General features: G+C 37.7%; 1 protein-coding gene across 1 annotated transcript in view; it reads left to right on the forward strand.

The window, feature by feature from the left end:
• PARP8 (poly(ADP-ribose) polymerase family member 8) overlaps positions 1-19,945 on the forward strand; it is a 115,512-nt gene that overhangs the window by 67,248 nt on the left and 28,319 nt on the right. The window contains exons 7-14 of the mRNA XM_066340052.1: positions 2,072-2,166; positions 4,476-4,536; positions 5,460-5,550; positions 8,393-8,459; positions 9,741-9,866; positions 11,968-12,532; positions 14,812-14,865; positions 14,969-15,064. Coding sequence (XP_066196149.1) covers positions 2,072-2,166; positions 4,476-4,536; positions 5,460-5,550; positions 8,393-8,459; positions 9,741-9,866; positions 11,968-12,532; positions 14,812-14,865; positions 14,969-15,064 — 1,155 coding nt within the window. The remainder of the gene's footprint in view (positions 1-2,071; positions 2,167-4,475; positions 4,537-5,459; positions 5,551-8,392; positions 8,460-9,740; positions 9,867-11,967; positions 12,533-14,811; positions 14,866-14,968; positions 15,065-19,945) is intronic.

Here is a 19,945-nt window from a genome sequence, read left to right on the forward strand (position 1 = left end):
CTTTCTAAACATAGACCTTTCAGTCATAACAAAGTTATCAGATTTTTTAGCTTTTATATTCACTTTTTCTGCATTTTGCTTTGAATCTCTGTCTTCTACATTTGCAAATAAGAACAGGATATGAAAACAGAAATGCTAGTGCCTTTGGCTCTCTGTCTGCATGTCTCTTGTGCTTCAGCTACAAGGCACACTGGAAAATACAGAAATACAAAACTCTGACAGCCTCCTCTGAGTACATCAGTATGTCTATGGCACTAATTCAGGGGTGGGAAGTACCATACTGTGGTCTTAAAATTTGCCAGATCACTGCTTTATTTCCTTTTTGAGTTTGTAGCCTCTTGCCATGAGAAGATAGATTAGAAAAAACATTGTGTTGACCAGTGTAGTGTTCTGCATAATGTTCCTTTTGTATTTTACTATTATTGAAATATAAGACTAATTTAAAAATCTGGTTTAGGACCAACAAAGGTGGCAAGTGCACCACAGCTACAATTTGTAAAGTGATTGCTGTGCTTTCTTTGGAAGCAGGATAGCAATAATTTACACGTCTTTAAAGAATTCTTCTTTGAGTAATGAGCATGTAAAAAGGATTGGTTTCCCCCTACCTAAAGTGAAAGAAAATTACAATAATGATTTTCTTCCCGTACTCTTCTGCTTGGAAAATTGTTCTGACATGCTTGTCCAAACAAAGGAAGGATACTTTTTTAATAACCTTCTGGCCATGTATATCATTGATATTGAAAAATACATGTCCATGCCATGCTGATGAATTCTGTGCCTTATACTTAAAGAATTCTAGATCTAAGTCTAATCAAATTACTCTGCTGATTTTCGAATATAAAAAAAGCAATCATCTGATTATTATTTTAATACTACTGAAATTTAATTAAATTAAAAAGCACATCTCCTAAGTATGAGAGTTGAAAGTGTCATAGCACTGTTTTCCTACATGTTTGGGTGTACAAATGGAAGAAACAGTAGTGCAGTTGGATGTGGCTCTGCAATAACAAGAATTCTCTGCAGGTTCCTGTATAAGGTTATATAGATGTGTGGGTCTAAAAGATAAATTACCTTCTGCTGCTTTTCTTTCCCGTCAAAGCTACAGACAAGATCCTACACTCATTTCTACATCTAGTTCAAATCTAGGGAGTTCATTGACTTCTGGAATTACTGTCATTCTAATTGTTGTAAAAACATGGATTTAGGTTCACACAATCAGGATCATTTTGCTTGAGATGAAGGTAATAATAGACAGGTAGTGAATAGATTTTTATCTATGCCTCTTTATGCCCTAAGAGGTATTTTGGACCTTGTAGACGATAGGAGAATATTAATTATTTTAACTTCATACAGTCCAACCAAACCAGCTCACAGGTTTTGCTTTTTAGTGGAAGCACAAACATAACTTTTTCCATTTTTCTTGTAGAGTTTGGAAAATACAAGGGGGTTGGTGTCCAGATATTTACTTCTTTATGCCTTCTCTGGTGTAATACTTAACAAGGGAAAGTGTTCTTTTAAATTCTTTTAATCTCATATTATTGCACTGGTGGGCAGAATGCAGCCAATGAGTAAGCTGAAAATGTAATTTAGATGCTGGGGTGTTGGGTATACAGAATAGTTTCATGCTTCTCTTGTACCCAAGCCATTCTGAGTCTAGTATATATTAGAGTGTGACAACAAACAAGAGTGAGCAGACCTTTGTGCTGTAGTGATTGGACTAGGATGACAGGACTGGGAACATCTGGTTCTTACCCTACTTAAGATTTTTAAAATACACAAGTGTCCCAGAAAAAAACCTGGGACAAAATAGGACAGATGGATGAGTCCTTTGCAGCTTCTCCTCCCACAAACAGGAGAAGAACCCTCAAAATAGCTCAAGGCAGAGGTGCCTGCTTTGAAAATCTTACTACTTTAGCAGATGTGGTGGCCTGAGGACTTCAGCTTGTCCCTTCTGAGTGTGACATTAAAGAATCTTAATACAATGTATTTTACTGAGATAACTTCCAAGAGTCTAAAGCAGGTGCCAGAAATTAAATACGGAGCTCTCAAGATACTTTCCTTTCCCTAACAGGTTAGTTATGATGGAGAACTTCACAAGCACCCACAGCTGGAGGCTGATTTAACAGCAGTGAGAGAGATCTATGGACCTAATGCAGTATCTCTCAGGTACGGCATTAGCCTTTCTGTATTGTGGAACCTTTAGTGTTTTGGGCTTTGGCAACCAGGGAAGGTCCATATAGAATTCAAAGCACGAATCTTTTCTGGTGATTTCGGCATGTTGTGTGACAAAAGGAGGGAGTGCAGCCACCAGCATCAATGCTGGGTTTTTGGGGGTTCTTTTGTGGTTCAGCATGGTTACAGGTAGCTGTGCTGAATACAGCCCTGTTGTAAAACATGATTGTCTTTTGCAATTCTAGTCGGACAGTTGTGTTTTGTTGTAAATTACTATTCAACATTTATTTAAACCTTTGTTAAACTCTTCTTCTGTCATATTCTGTATTTTGCCCTGGAGGTGAACAAGTGGAATGGTAAGAGATTTAATAAATACTTTCTCTAAGGAACAACTGAAGGAATTGGATGTGTCTAGTCTAGGAGAAAAAGAGAGGAAGAAGACACAATAACATTTTTTCTTCTTCAATAAAGCTGTTTGTAGGTAGAATAAATGATCAAATACTCTGTACTGTCGTCATGAGAAAGACGGTAAGAAGCTAGGCTTTGATCAGAGATTCGGGAAGATTTCAAATTGTGGGAATCTAAAGTATCCTACACAGGGAAATAGTGGAACCTTGGTCAGATGTGAATTGCTAAGAGTAATTACACACAAATTCTGTTGGGCATATGTGAATGTTTGTGATTCTGCCATCGTGTGTATCGGTGTAGTATGTATACTTTAATATCCCTCAGATATTTTATAACTTCATCTTCCATCAATGTAATCTTTTGTTAATAATTCCATAAAAATAACAGGTAGGTAAGTTGTAACAGGCTTGTCAGATGTAATATAAGGAAAGTATCAAAGTTGTCATACAAACCAAGTCAGAAGAAGAGAGAGCATACCTTCAGCTATGGTGTACTATACCTTTTCAAATTAAATGGAAATTTATTACACTTCAAGAATCTGGGGAATTGAAATCTGAATAGCTGTGTATAGGTTTAGGAAATTAATAAATGTTTATTTGCTAAACTGATGGCTGTGAAATTCCTTCAAAATCCTAAAATGGAAACATTATATGTAACCTTTCAGAAACCTAAATGCATGCAGTTTACTGAATCAGCTGTTTCACTGGAAACAGTGTGTTCCCCTTGAGCTCACTGTAGTAGAAACTGACACCTGTGGCTGCTTTTGGCACATGTAAAACTCCAGTGCTTTATCCACTCTATTGCAGCTCAAAATATTTACAAATTCTTGGAAATACATGCCACAGCTTTAAGCATTCATTTTCATCCTTGAGCAGCTCCACTTCTGTAAGAAGAGAGAATTTTGTCTGGCAGGGGTATCCACTGAGAGGCATATTTCCTAGACAGTTGACCCTTCTTTCACTGATCTCTTACTGTCGAGAGTCAGTTTTACATGTAAAAGTGAAGTTTCTGTACCTGTATGCATTTCACCACTGCCCTTAGAAATCTGGCCACAGAAGCCCTGAGAAAGTGATCCATCCAGGTGATCCAAACTCTCTCCTATCTCTTTACATTCCTTATTCATTTATGGGCAGAGGACCTCTGGAAACTCTAAATCAAGATGTGTTGTTGATAAAGCCATTGTAGACAGCAGATCATACGATGCAGGTGTTGGAATAAAACATGATTTTACTCCTCATGTCAGCTTGGGAAATTGAAACTTGAGTTAGCATTATGTGTCTAAAATCTATCTTCTAGTATAGCAGAATAGTGAGACTGGGGCAAAAAGATTTCAGTGATTATGGAAATGTCACAGTTAAAGCTAATTTTTATTACAGGGCAGTCGTTATTTTTGACAAACAAATGCTTGACTGTATGAAGCAATCCTCCAGGTATAACATGCCATCCTCCAGGCTATGTTGTATTGGTCTTCAGTGGTTTATCTGAAGCCTATTCTTAGGTTACTGGCTGTTAACCAGAAATACTTTTGAAAATTAACAAGGGTTTTCTTGTGTCATGGGATCTTGTGTCATGGGATCATAATGTGATGATTAATTTTCCTTTGTTCATCTGTTCAATATGTGAGACACAAGTACACAGCAGCAATTTTGGAGAGATTTTGGGGGAATTAGTGGAAAAGATTTAGCCTGCTTAAGCAAGATCCTCTGAAAAAGCTTCTAAGTACAGCAGACGGTCACCCACTGGGAATATTGATCCAATCTATGTAAATATGTATTCTATAACTATTCTGATTTTGCAGATAAGACAATCCTTTATAAAATCTTCCATGTTGTAAGTACTTCTGGATTGAGGAGTATCTTAAAGAGCTCTAATGTAATGTAATTATTTCCTTTCAGGGAATATGGAGCCATTGATGATGTAGATATTGATCTACATATTGATGTTAGCTTTCTTGATGTAAGTAATCTAATCGGAAAATTACATAATGAACATTATTACCCATTTAATTTCGCTACACATCAGACTCTCTAGACAACCACTGATACTTTCTTTTTTTGGAGACTTGATCTTCACAAGTGGGTGTCACATTATTGATTGATACATAGTGAAAAAATTTCTTTTCCTTTTGTGACTACATTGTTAAAATGCTATGTTAGGCTTTTATTTGCCACATGTGTATTTCCTTCCAAACATTTTTGTGAGTGGTAAATGTTTTAATAAATATACATGAAACAACATTATTTTTATGTTAACCTAGATATGAGTCAGCATGGCTTCTCTAGCTGTTGTGCTGTCGTTCACACTTCCTAACCTCATCTGTGCAGCAACTTCCTGGCCTCTATATAAAGAACAAAAATGAGAACTTTTAAGGGCATGATTAGTTTCTGCACAGGTATGTTTTATTTTCAGGTCCACTCAGCACATAAGACAGTTATTGAGCCTTACTAAATTTTTAAAAAAATCTGATCATAGCTTGAATTATTTAGACCAGTTTTAAGGAGCAGAAGTTTCCTTAGGCCTTTACTATTCTGTCTTTTTTGTTCCTTTGTTTCTCAGCTTTGAAGCAGTACCTGTTGGTAGATGGGAATGTGTCTGCCTGTACTGTATGTGCAGTGTTGTGTATAACCTTTGCTTGGTTTAAATGAGCTCAGTCAAGAACTGGAGGCAGTCTGACACTGCTCTGCAGCAGGTGTTGGTGTGCCATGATTTGTTCCATGGTTTGTGCCATAAAAGTCTAGAGTGTAATGTTGGTGTAAGTACTAAATAACTGGATAAATGGGTGGATGGTGTCTTTAGCAACCCTAAGGCAGACTGACAAAAAGCAGTACTTCCTCATGATGGCTAATGACGTCTATTGTTTTCTTTCTGTCTTAAACTAGGAGGAGATTGCTGTGGCCTGGGATGTGATTCGCACAGAGCCTATAATAGTGCGACTGCACTGTTCCCTTACACAGTACCTAAATGGTCCAGGTTGGTCAGCTGTGTGTTCTTCTTGTGCCTTGTGTGATGCCACTCTCAGACACAGGGTAGACACTTATTCACTACAAAATCTTTGACCCTGCATGTGCTCAGTTCTACTGTGAGAGGAGTCCTATTGATTTGAAATTAGGCTTACATGTATTTGCACAGCTAGGCCCTTCCTAGTGACACAGGCATCTAATTTAAACTTTCATGGATTGGTTTTGGGAACTTGTTTTCCTGATATCCGTTGAGATGCAACTGCTTCCCCTAGGAACCAGAGTTAAGGAGTAAAGATTTCCTCGTTTTTGAAATCAAACATCATCTGCACAGATGAGATATGGCTGATAATGAAGACATACAAAGGCCTGTGCAGCACATTAACATGCCTTTGTTCATTCACCTTTAAAGAGACAGGCCATGGTAGTTGCCCTTTCAGCTTCTGGTTTCTATTTGAGTATGTGAATTCTAGAAATCTTTAGATTTGTAAGATTTTTTAAGTGAGTATAGTTTCCTCGTGAGAGAAAAAACGGTCAAACTCATGAAGAATCAACTGATTTTGAAGATTTGGAAGCATTCATATATGAGAGTCAACTTCAGATAGATTTTTACAGTGCAAGTCAGACTCAGTTTGGATAATAACTTCCCCAGCCTTGGAGACTTGCAGTACAGGCTGTCATTTCAGGCTTTTATCTGTGGGAGAATTCTGCCTCTGGAAAATGAATAGATATTTCCAGTCCTGTTTAGCAAAATCTGTCCCAATGAGCTATTTCTATAGGCTATGTTGTCTGATGAGTCTAACTATAAGCTATATTCTGTTCATTCAAATAAGCATTTCATTATACCAATCTTTTTTTCCGCTTGACTTCGGTCTTTTCATCTCTGGTTTATTACTTCAATCGTTTTTGTTAATACACAAATCTTAAAATACGCATTTAAAATAGCAGGAAGCAGCGTTAGTATTCAGAACATTTCTATCAAAATGTGATTTTCAAAAAGAAGAAGTGCAGCACATAAGAGAAGATGAAATGTGTAGGGCAGTATGCAGTGAGAAATGAGAAGTAACAAGAATATATATCCTGCATCACTGACAAGGTTAAAGTGGGAAACAGTTCTCGGTGCTGCAGCTGACTGCTTGTGGGAGTGCCCGAGCTCTGAGAGAGGCAGGAGCAGGGCCACAGGCAAGAGCTTTGCTGACGTTGGTTTTATGAGCTCAGCTGCTATTGCAGCCATGTCTCTTCACTTACTAGCAAAGCACAGTGAGATCCACCATCTTTTGTGTTAATTCTGTGAATTTTTCTTCTGTTTTCTTGAGAATACTGGGCGGAATTTTATGCTGTATCTTTCTCTCCTGTGCTACGTTCTGTTGATTGAGAAACAGGAACACAGTACATTTCAAAGCTCAGTGGGGGATATGAGCACCACCCTGTAGCTGTATAATACACTGATTTTAGATAGTTTTTCTAGTTAATAGCTTGTCTCAGTAGTGTCTGTGTGGGCAGTCTGTCCCTTGTGCCTTAGAAACCTGTCTTAGAGAGGATGAATCAGCCAGTGGAGGCATTGGCTAGTCCCCTGAATGTAGAGTCTAGACAGAAATTTTGGTCTAGATGTCAGATTTTAAGATTGCTAGCTGTAGGTATGATGATACTTAAAATATTTCCCGTCCCACCAGCCCCCTGCAGTGTGTCTGAAATTTGACAATCCAAAGATACTGCTATGCTTCATTAAATCATTCATCCCTTTTGAAAAAAGTCATCAGTTTGTGTTTAATAGATGAGTTCATGTTTGATGTTATTTGGATAATAACATCAGAGAAGAGGTAACTACTGACCTTTGAACTAAGTTAAATTGCATGGCCAAGTTAGATATTTTTTTTATTATCAAATTTAATCTATTAAAGCAAAATTAAAGTACAAACTTTGATATTCTGAATAAAATCTGACTTTCTGAGTGGTCAGAATAACATCAAAATACTGATTTACTGTTTCTAATAAAATCTGAACAAACCCCAGATTTTTTGTTTAAATTTTTTTGTTTTATTTTACTTTAGTCATTTTCACCTTATGCAATACAAAGTATGCAGTCTGTTCGTGCTTGTAATATGCTTTGGCTGCTGTCCTGCCTTGAGGACCTGGGGCTCTCTCAACAAGTACTGGTTCCATCTGCCACTTCTATCTAGCAAATGTTATTGAAGGATTTTAGTAATGCCACTAGCTAATTTTCATCCTTTACCCTGTACAATTTGCAATTTCCGACATGAATATGGATATACCAGTGTTAGGACAGGCCTTGAGGAAATTTCAGTGTTAGGATAAAGCCTTGGCCACTGGAATTCTCATATCAGGCACTTAGATGATGGGTTTGGATCTTGTATTAAAACACTCTCAGAAACAAAATCCAGATACTAATGAATTCAGTTTCAGTCTGGGCTTTCTTTGTGGCCACAGGAATTCTGTGTATAGACTATGTACTTGGGAAAAAAAATTAAAATATTAGGTGAGATAAACTGGAAGTCCAGATTTAATCTGATGTTGCTTGCGTAGTGTATGCAATGTAAAAAAAAGATACATTTTTGTAAATAAAAGATACATTTTTGTAAATAAAATGTGTGGGAAGAGATACATTTGGGGGATTTCTGTTTGTAAAACTGTGAGTTAGATTGGCTGATATTCCAAAAAAGACTAGTCCTTTTTTAATATGCTTAGATGACATGTCCGCTCTTGCTGTTGCTTCAATTTAATTATCTGTTGTCAAGCTCCACACAAAAGAGGTATTTAAATAAGACTTACATGGTCACAAGTTTGTCCTTACTGCTTTAAGTTCATATATCAACAAAATATCCCTTTTTCTCTAGTGCCAACTGTGGATGTATTTCAGATCTCTACTAAGGAAAGGTTTGGGCTGGGACATCAGCTGAAAAAGTAAGTCTAGAAAAGTACAAACCCCTGTTTTTAGGCAAATAGTACACTCTTTAGTTTCTGGACCATGTCAAGTAGAACAAAATTCATGTTGTGAGATTGGTGGTTGGATCAAAGTATCTTGAAGTTACTTTTCTTTCAATTAAAGTCAGTATTTGCCATTTTATATTTGGGTTTGATAGCTATTGATGAGAACTTGATCTGTGTTACTTGCCAGGGTTTTCTGTCACTCTGGTGCCTTTTAGGACCTAATGGGAGCGTTTTTGAGCTTCATGCATACCCTGAGGAGGCTGTGCTTTCATGGTTGCCTTTAAGATATACTGCAGTAATTAGGCCATCCGTGTTTTAAGGACAAGATGGAAGAATAGTCAAAAAATTTGGCAGTTTCATGTGGTCATAGTACAACTCATTTTAATGAAATTTTGCTGAGCTGTCTCTTTGTGTATGCTTTTCTATATGTAATAATTTTTTTAGTATATTGGTTTTAGTATATCACCATTAAAACATTAAGAAACCCTTGAGGGGGAAAAACATCCTATTTAGTGCTTTAAGAAATTCAGTACAACATTTTCATAATCTTACAATTGAAGCAAGTTATTAAATCTCTGTGGTACACGACCTTGAATAACAAAAAAAAAAAAAAAAAAAAAAAAAGAAACACTCCCCAAAATTTATAGTCTCTTAAAATGTTTTGCTATTTACCCTGTCTGATTTTTGCACCAGCTAATTACTAAAGGTTCCCATATGAGATTTTCAAGAACATAGCTGCACCGTTCACAATTGAGCAGGAATAAAAATACCCGAGCCCAGTGGTTCTTCATACCTGTGGCAGTGGGATATTCATTCTTCACATCAAATTCAGCTTTGACTTTTATCCCTATTAAGACCCCCTGCTGCCAGATTAGAGTCAGAACAAGGTTTTGCTTAACCATGCAGATGCAGTACCCTGTGGTCATATGACAGGCAGACCCCTGTAGCTGGATTTGATGACCTTGACTCAATTTGTCTCTAGATCTCCATGAAAAGTATAGTCTGCATAAGTTTTGCAGTTGCAGTGGCTCTTTACACAGACTGTATTCTCATTAAGAGTCCCATGTTAATTTTGTTAAAGGGTTTTTGAGGACCTAGAGCACCTAATCATTAATCCACGTAAGTGACAGAAAACCAGTTGTAGAGTGAGAACATTGCATTGTCATTTGCATGGTAACCACAGAGGCCATAGTATTAAAATTAGTATGTTCTGTCTGGGATAAAAAAACCTTTCTTTTTTATCTTAATTTGCAGAATCATGCAGACATTTGTTACACAACAGTGGAAGAACAGTAAAGAAAAATCTAACTGTACGCACAATAAAAAGGTGTCTGACAAAAAGGTGAAATCCCCTCTGCACATCTTTTCTACATTGCGCAGGTAATAGCAAGGAAAATGAGCTCTTATTACCATAAACTGTTCAAAATCCACAGCAGACTTCACAAGGTGAAATCTGGACTTTTCTCCACAGACAAATTCTCTATTTATATCTTACCTCATGGGCTTTCGCTCCTTGCGTTGCATGACATCAGGAGTGAACTAGGTACTGCTGCAGCTTCTAAGATTATTAGAAGCCAGATCATTTCCATGCCCTAATGTCTGAAACAGCCACCTTCCATCTAGGACTGAAATAATTATTTTTATTTTAACTTGTGTTTGTACTTTTATTTTATCTTCACTTGAATAGCAAGAATAAAAATACAAGTAATACGTATACAAGTAATGCATATATATAGCATACGTTATGTATATTTAAAAAAACTGTGTCCAGCTCTTATTTATACAGCAGCTTGTACATATAGTTTTCTAAAACTGGAATGGTCATTAATGAAAGATTGATTTTTGAAGATGCTGAGCACCCTCCCCTCTCCAGTATTTGACTACATTAATGTTTTCCACTTCTGAAATGCAGGCACAGAATTTCAAAGAGAAAAGGCATTAGAAAGCGTAAGAAAGAGTTTATGAATAGTTTGAATGAATTTGAATTTAATACGATTTCTGCCAGTTGCTCATACTCGTAAGTATATGTAGAATCAGGCTCTGATTTTACCTCTTTCAGGGATGTGACTATTTACTCTAGTGTGTTTTCCTTATTATTGAGAGTTGACAGATCACCCCTTCCATTCAGTTACTGAATTTGAATTGAATGCTTCTTTGAATATTCCTTCTTTTTGACAAATTTTGCCATTCTACATTCAGGGTGTGCAAAAGAGATAGAATACAGAAATCACTCAGGTTGAAAAAGGAGGGACTGTCAAAGATGACAAAAGATTGTATGTTCAGAGATAGAGGAGGAAAGGTGGTGTTTTAAGTAGAAGTCTTATCCATTCCCTACCACACAACACGCCACTGCCAAGTGCAGGCTGTAGCTTGGGGGTTGTTTTTATTCAGAAAGGGCATACAAAACCAGCCCATTTGTTTTCCTCTTGGTCTGGCAGCTTAAGTCCAGAGATGGCTCGGCCCAAATGCGGGGGACCCTCTCTGTCCCCAGGGGACCATTCCTACCTCCTATCTGCAGGAGGGTGATAGGGAGCCAGCTGCCTGCAGTAAATCAGCAGTCTCCACGTGGATCCTCCACTGTCAGCACTTGCTAACAGGGTGGGGAAACCTGCCAGCTGCACTACTTGGCTTTTACTTCTCTATTTAATGCAAAAAAACGCTCCAAAAAAACAACCAAAAAACCCCCTCACCACCTCCAAACATTGGTGTTGCTTATAAAACCTAGGAAAATGATTCAGCACACCTGTTACATGTTCTTTGCGTGGACAGTGAATGTGAGACTTACAGAAATGTGACAGTTTGTGTGGATGTTGTTTCATAAAAACTTTTTGTTCTTTACTTTCTGCATTCGTAATTTAGGTCTCTCACATTCTCATTTCTGGTGTTACAGTGTTAGAATTTGTCTATAACCAGGAGGGTATAAATTTGTCTGCCACAAAGTGCCCAAGTTATTATTATGTTTTTAAAATAATGTCCTTTTCATCTGAATTAAATGATTTAATGTCTCCAAGTTTCACTGCTCATTGTATTTTCCATTGTATCTGAACATAGAATTTTTTATGCTGTTTCCAGAATACAGTAACTTTCATGGGATTGTGCCATGATTGGAAAGACAGATTTTGATAAGAAAAATGTGTTATAAGAGGTGAATTTAATTTCAAAGTTGATTTCCTGAAATCTCTATGAAAGACATAGAGACCTTTACAGAAAGCTCTAAAGGTCACAGCTCTTAACTCCTACTTAAGTAGTTAATTGTCTTTCTGACTGATAAGCTTGTGTTCAAATAGGAGTAAGTTGTTTGTTTTGGTATTGGAAGATGTTTTATGTGCAATTGTTCATGTTTTAAAAGTTTGGGTTACATTTATCACTAGTGAAAAACATAAAGACAGATGACACTTAAAAGTGCTTACGTCTGTGTGATCTTGTTGATCTGCCCAGGAGTTTGATTATTCTCCAACTTTGCCATCTTCTTTATTCTAAGGTCGCCAAGTTATCCTCCACCCGGCTGTGGTAAAAATAAATCTAAACTGAAGTCAGAACAGGATGGCATCTCCAAGACTCACAAACTACTGAGAAGGACTTGCTCTAGCACAGTGAAGGCAGAGGATGTGTGTGCCACAAAATCTCACAGAACCTTTGGCCGCTCCTTGTCGAGTGACCCGAGGGCTGAACAGACAATGGCTCTGAGATCGCACAAACTGCTGAGTCGTGCTTGCTCTGCAGCTGTCAAGCAGGAGGAGTGCATCGCTTTAAAGCCTCATAAGGTGTTAAACAGGTCGTGCTCTGGGGATCCTCGATGTGAGCACAACAGCACCTTGAAGCCCCACAAACTTTTAAGCAGATCCTACTCCAGTAACCTTAGAATGGAAGAATTGGATGGATTGAAGAATCACAAGTTGCTCAGCAAGACTTGCTCCAATGCCCCTAAATCATCCAAAATGGAGCCTTTCAAGGAGTCCACCATGGCAGAGAGCAGGAGGCTCTCTCTTACCTCAGGGCTTATTGGTATCTTAACACCATCCTCATCATCACCTTCACAAGCTGCTGTGCGTAATATTTTTTTTTATTGTGCTCATTTTCCTCCTGTTATTTTCCAAATGTGCTATTATGCATTTTGTGTGAAAGCATTAATACTTAGGATATAAAGTGACTATTTTGGATATACTGGAAGACAAGAGCAATGAAGTCAGCATTTTAAGGAAGATTCAAACAGCTGTGCATACACGTATATTTAAGTTATAAAATCAGAATTTGCTGGGGTCAGGACGGAGATTTTATGTGTCATGTTGAAATGCAGCTCCATGCTCAGCTGCTGGCCATGCAAAAAATTCAGTCACCCACTTCTCCCCTGTATAATACCCGCAGGAAAAAGGGAGAGTGTGCACTTCTGTGCTGCAAAATTAGGTTGATTGCAGAGCACTTCTCCAATTTCCCTGCTTATTTCGTGGGCAAAGCAACTGTCCATTAGATGGTTTGAGTGCCACATCACCTCTCCTTCTGGTCTTAGCATCTGCCATCATCATCAGTCATCATCATCATCATCATGACACTGGAATGAACTCAGTCATGGTTCCACTCACCTCTTGCACATTTGTCACTTGTGAAGGGTTAAACCTTCAAATGTGCTGGGGGACATCAGAGGCCACACAAGGAACTGGGTTCTCTTACTTTCCTCAGAGATATGATCAGTTGGGAAAACAAAGGGTAGCAAATACTCTTGCATTTAAGAAAGAGCTCTCAAAATAAATTCTTCTGCCTATGCCTCTTAAAAGATGACTTTTTTACTTAAGAAGGAAGAGTGAGTTTGTTTGCAGTCTTTCAAGGCAACAGCCTGTTTTTTGTGTTTGATCTGGGGAGAAGTGCTTAGAAAATAGTTCTCTCCACTCCCTCTGCCTGGTGGTACGTTGGAAGCTGATTCTTTCTTCAGATGCCATACATATGTTTAAAATAGTGCATTCTAAATAATGAAATTACATTGAGTGCTCTATGTTTCATGGTAATTTAGTTTAATAAGCTTTAAGCTATACTCTTCAGATCTAAAGGCAGGGATACACCATTGTAAGATCATTTATATGTATGCTGTGTGGTTGATTTATGTCATCTGCACAGCAAAATTAATTTAAGATGAGCCATCAGGCTTTTTACTTGTTGCAGTTTAGAGATGCACTCTTTTCTGATTCAGCAGAGAATGCATTAGCATAGAAGGACTTTCCTCTCGTGACATTATTAGGAAAAGTCCCTCTGGTTTTTATAAGATAATGAAGAGCTGACTAGGTTTCATTACTGATGTTATCAGCTGATAGGGAAGAAAGGCAAACCCCTGTTTGGCAGCCTGTAAAAACTACCCATGATTTATTGCTTCAATGCACTTATTTTGAGGGAAGATCATCACATACATGGTCAGATGTAGTTTGACTGATGTTAGTGGAAGGGCATCAGGAGTCTGTTTCACATTTTAGATGCAGGCACCAGATATATGAGTAGCCTGGGTGCCTAACTGCAAATTTAAGTCAGTGGAATGTGGAAGTAATGAATCAAGAAAGTGAGTTCTCTTCAGTTCTCAGCAAAAATATTAGTGTCTCAAATATGAATAAAAGCAGGATTGTTGCCCAGAAAAACAATGGAAAAGCAGTTAAACAATTAAACAGTAAAGAAATTAAAGGAAATAACCCTATTTAAAAAAAAAACAAACCTGCCAAAGCACTGTAAATGGAGCTGATCTAACTCCATTCAAAACAAGGTTTGATTAAAATAGATGCCAATCTGGAGGGAAGCTTGAACCTCACTGACTCTTGTAACAGGAATTACTTCTAATTTGTATTGTTGTGTGCTGAAAGAAAAATAATTTGGGTAGTATCTGAGCATAAAGATCTGTATAGCATGGTGTTTGCAGAAGTGAAGCCTTAATTCATCTAAATTTAAAAAGTTTTCAGCCTTACTGAGAGTTACAGTCGTCTTTCAAGCCTTTACATACAGCCCATATTTGGATAGGCAATACAGAGTGAAAACATAATGGAAGTTACCAAACATCAGTTTATTAGGATGGACTGAAAGCAGTGGTGTTTTCATTTGAGATTAAAGTTTCTCAGATGGTGAGATACAAACCTTCATCAGATTCAGGAACTAGAAAGCAACACTAAAAACCAACCCCATACTCAGTAAACAGTAAAACAATTGATTATTTGTAATGCCTGCTTCATGCAAATGTGAGATCTCTTTAGATGCAAATTGCTTATATATTTACGTGCAAAAACTTACAGATGCTTCACCATTTCCTTATAATTAGTCTGCCAACACTGAAGTTGCCTCACCTTTTTCCTTGCAGCAAAATTATGGTGCAAAATGCATTCCGGTACAAGACCGTGGCTTTCTTGTGCAGGTAGGATGTCATATCCTATTCATTTATGAAACACTGTGGAGCATGAGCTGACTGTTAATTATTTTTAAGCAGATGTTGTTATTCTCATTTTCATTGTTCTCAGACTATTGAATTTGCTGAGCAGCGGATACCAGTATTGAATGAATACTGTGTAGTTTGTGATGAACCTCATGTGTTCCAGAATGGCCCTATGCTGAGGGTAAGTGGTGTGCTGGTAAACAGTGCATTTTATAGTGCCTTGAATAGCTTGGAACATACAAACCTGTCGGAAAACTCTCGAATTATTTCAGATGGGTTTCATCTTAATACTCTTTTGAGATGCAAATATACAAAGAATATTAACTAGACTTTGCAGTAAATTTGGTGGAAAAACTCTTATGAGGAAGGCAGAGAGAAATTAGTCTTGTATCCTACGACAGAAATGTAAAGGGGCATGTATTTCTCAGAACAGTATTGTGCTGCAGTAGTCACAGCCAGATAACACAGAGAAAGAAGTGCATTAGAGTGCTTTCCCAGTCTTCTGAAAGCTTAGGGCACTTCATCCCTGAGCTTTTATCAAGCCATGACCACAGTATTTACATGCACGGGTGTTAATGCCAGCACTCTGTGAAATTCTTCTGACCTTGATTTGCTCAAAGGCTGCTGGAATGCGCTGTCCTCAAATGGGATAAAAAAGGCAATAGAAGGAGATGCTCTGTGAAGTGCCTGATCTAGCAGTGACCCACTGTAGGGGCACTGTTATGGCTCAGTATTCCCAAAGTCTGTCCAGTTAGGCAACTCTTCCTTTCATTCTGGTATGATGGGGACAGAATTCTGTGTGCTGATCACTGTAGCCTCCCTCATGCTGTTGGTAAGTGCATACAGTGGAAAAGAGTAAATTGGTCATGAGAGACACACTGCCTGGAGCTGCTGGATCAGTGCAGCTTTGTGAAAGAGTGTATTAGCAAAATACAATTCTTAGATTTAGGACTGGTCTTGCAGCTTAGAATCCTCTTGTTTCGCCTGCCCTTCATCCAGTAATGAAGCATGAGTGACCTTAAAAGATTAAAGCCATAGAAAACTAACTCCAGTGAGTGGATGGTCTGATACCAGGCAATTTTTCCGCAGTGTGGCCAGCAACTACACATAAGCTGAAGCAGATCGTGTCACTGATAGTTCTATGGAACTAAATTCAGGATTACTGCTCTACCTGGTAGCAGCAGTCACCTCAGTGTGATTCCCCATGACACTGACTGGCACCAGGGTCAGGAGTTCTGACTGCAGGGTGTGCAAGTAGGCTGCTGGTAGGATTTGAAAAAACAAGTATGTATACAGTTAACACTGTTTTAAGTCATGGTTAAACCTCTGTAGCTTTGGATATCAAATCAGTGTTATTTTTACCTCTTCAAGCTCATATCTGTCTTTTAAAAGTAGTGTTTTCTGACAGATTAAACAGTAGCTAAAACTGATTAGAAGGCTGTAAAAAAGGCATCAGTTCCTTACTGTTTGTCTTCGAATGCACTGCTATGTATATTACCTGTGACAGAAAGAGATAAAACAAAATCAGTAACGTCTGAAGACTCACTGAAGTTTGAAAAACATTATTATTTAAGTTATTGGAGTTTATCTATTTTTCATAGGTCAAAGAAAACAGTAGGATTTATTCTATTTTAAAAAATAGAATGCAAAGTCAATGTGCTCTAAACGGAAAAAAAGTATTCCTTCTTTCCCACTATGAAGATTAAAATCTCTCAGAATTACTCTTTTGTATCTTCAGTTTAAAGAAGGGTCATTTTATAGCTGTCTGTTTAAGAGTTTGTCAGCATTTCACAACATAAGAAGCTGCAACCGTATTTGCCCCTGAACTTATATTCTTCAGTGCCTTTGAAGGAGCATAACCTGACAAGCTTAGCAAAAATGAAAGAGTGTCATTATATAACCTAGGAAGAAGAATTTGATGCCAGGAAGAAATCCACCATGCTCTGTGTATGCTTGAATGACTCAATAAGCAATATAGAGCCATTAATGAGGTTGCAGTTCTGTAGAAGGTGAGAAAGGATCTCAGTTTGAATTGAGCATTAGCTTGCCCTAGAGTGTGTTCAGGAAATCTACACTTCACTCTACTGAGAACTCTGGCCAGGGCAGCTTAAAATAGTCCGTTTGTGGGGTTTATTTGCATGCTTCAGCTGCACATACACATACACATATGTGCGTGCATGCATGTGTATGTGTGTATATATGTGATGTATGTGAAGAAAAAGAGCATTTGCTATACAGCACCACTGCAGAAGCAAATCTCAGAAATTTAGTACTTTTGTAACAAGAATGCAGCAAGCTTTCATTTAAGGCAAGGCTACCTGCAGTGTAGCCTTATTGAGGATCCCTGGCCTTGGTAAAGAGGTGTCTCTTTGAACACCACAGTATCCTTGCCAGGTTTTGTAATGATGGGTGCCTGGCCATGGTGTGCTTAGTAGGAGTGTCCAGATGTTGTTTTCTAGAGATGCCTGCATCCCAAAGGCATTACATGCACAGGCTCTCTCTGTAGCAGGTTCTGTCACCAGAGGTGCCACAGACTAAATAGCTCTCAGTCATTCACCAGTTTCTCCTTTCAAAGTTTAGTTTCTCCACACAGATGCACAGAGGTTCATGTCTAGGTGTGGGTACTCTTTAATGGCGCGTTTCCCATCTAGATTTTGGACCTTTTTTTCAACAGCAAAGACGACCTATGAATTTATAAAAGCATAATAAAGTTATTGCTTAAAAAGTTACTTTAGTATTTATATAGGTTTGATTTTCTGATCTTTTATGGAATTTTAGGCATTTCTAAAGATGCCACAGAGAAATTTGATTCTCTAAGCCTCCTTTATGTCTGGTGCCTAGTTATAGTGTAGCATATTAATTGTTTTAAATGCAGCTAAAAAAAAATTCAACAATTTTTGAATCACACAACAATTACAGACTTTTAATATTGTAAAGTGCTATACCTACTTACAAACTCTTATGCTGTACATAGGTTTTTTGTGGTGGTTATTACCGACTTGTGAAATTCAGATGTCTCATCCCCACAACAGCTGAAGAAATCATCTGAAACTGATAGTTAAAGCTTTTCCTTTCTGCAAGCTATCATTTTATCTTAGTTACAAGGTATCTTTGAATCAATCAATCTCAGCAAGCTTTTTCTCAGTACTGTGTTTCATTTTCCTAAATAAGTTTTTCTGGAGGAGTAGTCTGGCTTTAATATCTATTTCAGTTTAAGATACTTTTTTTAAAATCCTGACATCTTTTTTCCCATAAGATAACAACCACTTGATGACAACAAGATGTTTCATTTTGTATAGTTTTATTTAGGCACTAGATCCACATGGCAGACATATCACTGTACGGAAGATTGTGTTGCAGAACAGCTGGATGACACAATTGCCTGTGTTTGACTTGATTTTTTTACAGTGGACATCTCTCTTGCTCCAGAGCCCTCAATAATTATCTAGTCATGCAAATGTTCCCTGCCGGGTCAGGGATCCCATTGTACATTGAAATCTTTGGGTGTTGTTAGGCCTTCTTGGTCCCTTATTGAGCATAAATAAAGGGGCTGCTTTATTGGCTTACTGAAGATGAATAACTAAGAAATTCTTTTATTTCTCTTGGGAATTTCTTTACAGAGCAAAGTGAGTGTCTTTGAGAATAACTGGTTTTCTTTTAAGCTCCATAATTTCCTGAAATACACAAGACCAGAGTTAAATAGTCAATTCCTCTGAGTAGAAAATAAAACAGTAGATGGTGTGACCATAGAACATGCCCAAACTTAATGCCCTCACAAGAAACTGCACCTGTATTACTGTGAAGGGGAAGAATAAACCTTCTCTGAATGGGAGAAGGAGTCTTGGAAAAGAACTATAACACATCATGAAGTTGTAGCACTCTTTTTTATAAAGACCCATGGTCCACTGCTTCATTTCATCCACTTAAAAAAAAAAAACAACCACAGTAATAAAGCTTTCCTTTAATTACTCACACCTTTCCCAGAGAGAATCCTTTCCTGGGGTGAATGAAATCTCTCATCATAGCAAGTTTCTTTTGTATTTATTTCAAAAGCACAGTGAGATCTAATGATTGTTTGCAGTGCACCAGAAGTTATAAAAGCCAAATTGGATGTTTAGAGATGATATACACACGTATAGAGTACCACCAAAATCAGAAAATTACTTGAAATCACAAAAATTGCATGAAATAATTTGCAGTTGTTCTGCAAAGCAGAGGAAAAATGCGATGAATACATGGATCCTAAGAATAAAAAAATCTTATTTAACCTCTCACATAACAGAGACCAATCATTTCTAATGGTGATCAGAATCCTGCATCTTTCGCTTTTCACAGAAAGATTAAGAAACAGCTTTGACATCATTAGCAAGTGTTGGGACTGCAGCCTGTACATCCAAACAGCTCCCTTAACCCATATGAAGAATCACAGTGCATCCTCCTGCAAGGCAACCTGTGCTAGAGCTCTCAGGAGCTCTGCCATCTTCTGAAGTAGTTCCTTGCTGTGTTTTGATGAAGGGGGAAGTGAAAGGTCCAGCACAGGTTTTATGGAGGAGACATACGGAAATTTACCATGTCTTTTTTCAGACATGGTAAATCTACTGAAAAAAGTTAAGGATCTGGTCATCTGAATTATTAGCCTCATATTCTTGTCTTTGAATTTGTTTTCAACAGAGAAGTGGTTTAGATGAGTGAGAATAGACTACTATTTATGATTAATTGCTAGATTTGTATTGTTTCAATAACCTATTGTGAAATGCTTTTTTTACCCCTAACATTTTCAACCAGCTGGTATTTCATTCACGTCTGTGTTGTTGAAATAGTTACATAGATTATCCTGATTTCTGTCAAACTACAATATTAGATTAAATATTAGAAATTAACTTAGGAAAGCTGAATGACTTCACGAAATCCATTCTGAAGTACTGATATACTCTTGCTTGGGGCATATGTCTCTAGTGAAAAATTCCTGAAACTGGAATTTGTTTCATCCACTGCCCTTCACTGGCTTTTGGAGATCTCCGAGGATGGAGACTACACAGCCTGAGCAACATGTTACAATGCT

This window comes from Sylvia atricapilla, chromosome Z (genome assembly GCF_009819655.1).
Source record: "Sylvia atricapilla isolate bSylAtr1 chromosome Z, bSylAtr1.pri, whole genome shotgun sequence".
Taxonomy (NCBI): Eukaryota; Metazoa; Chordata; class Aves; order Passeriformes; family Sylviidae; genus Sylvia; species Sylvia atricapilla.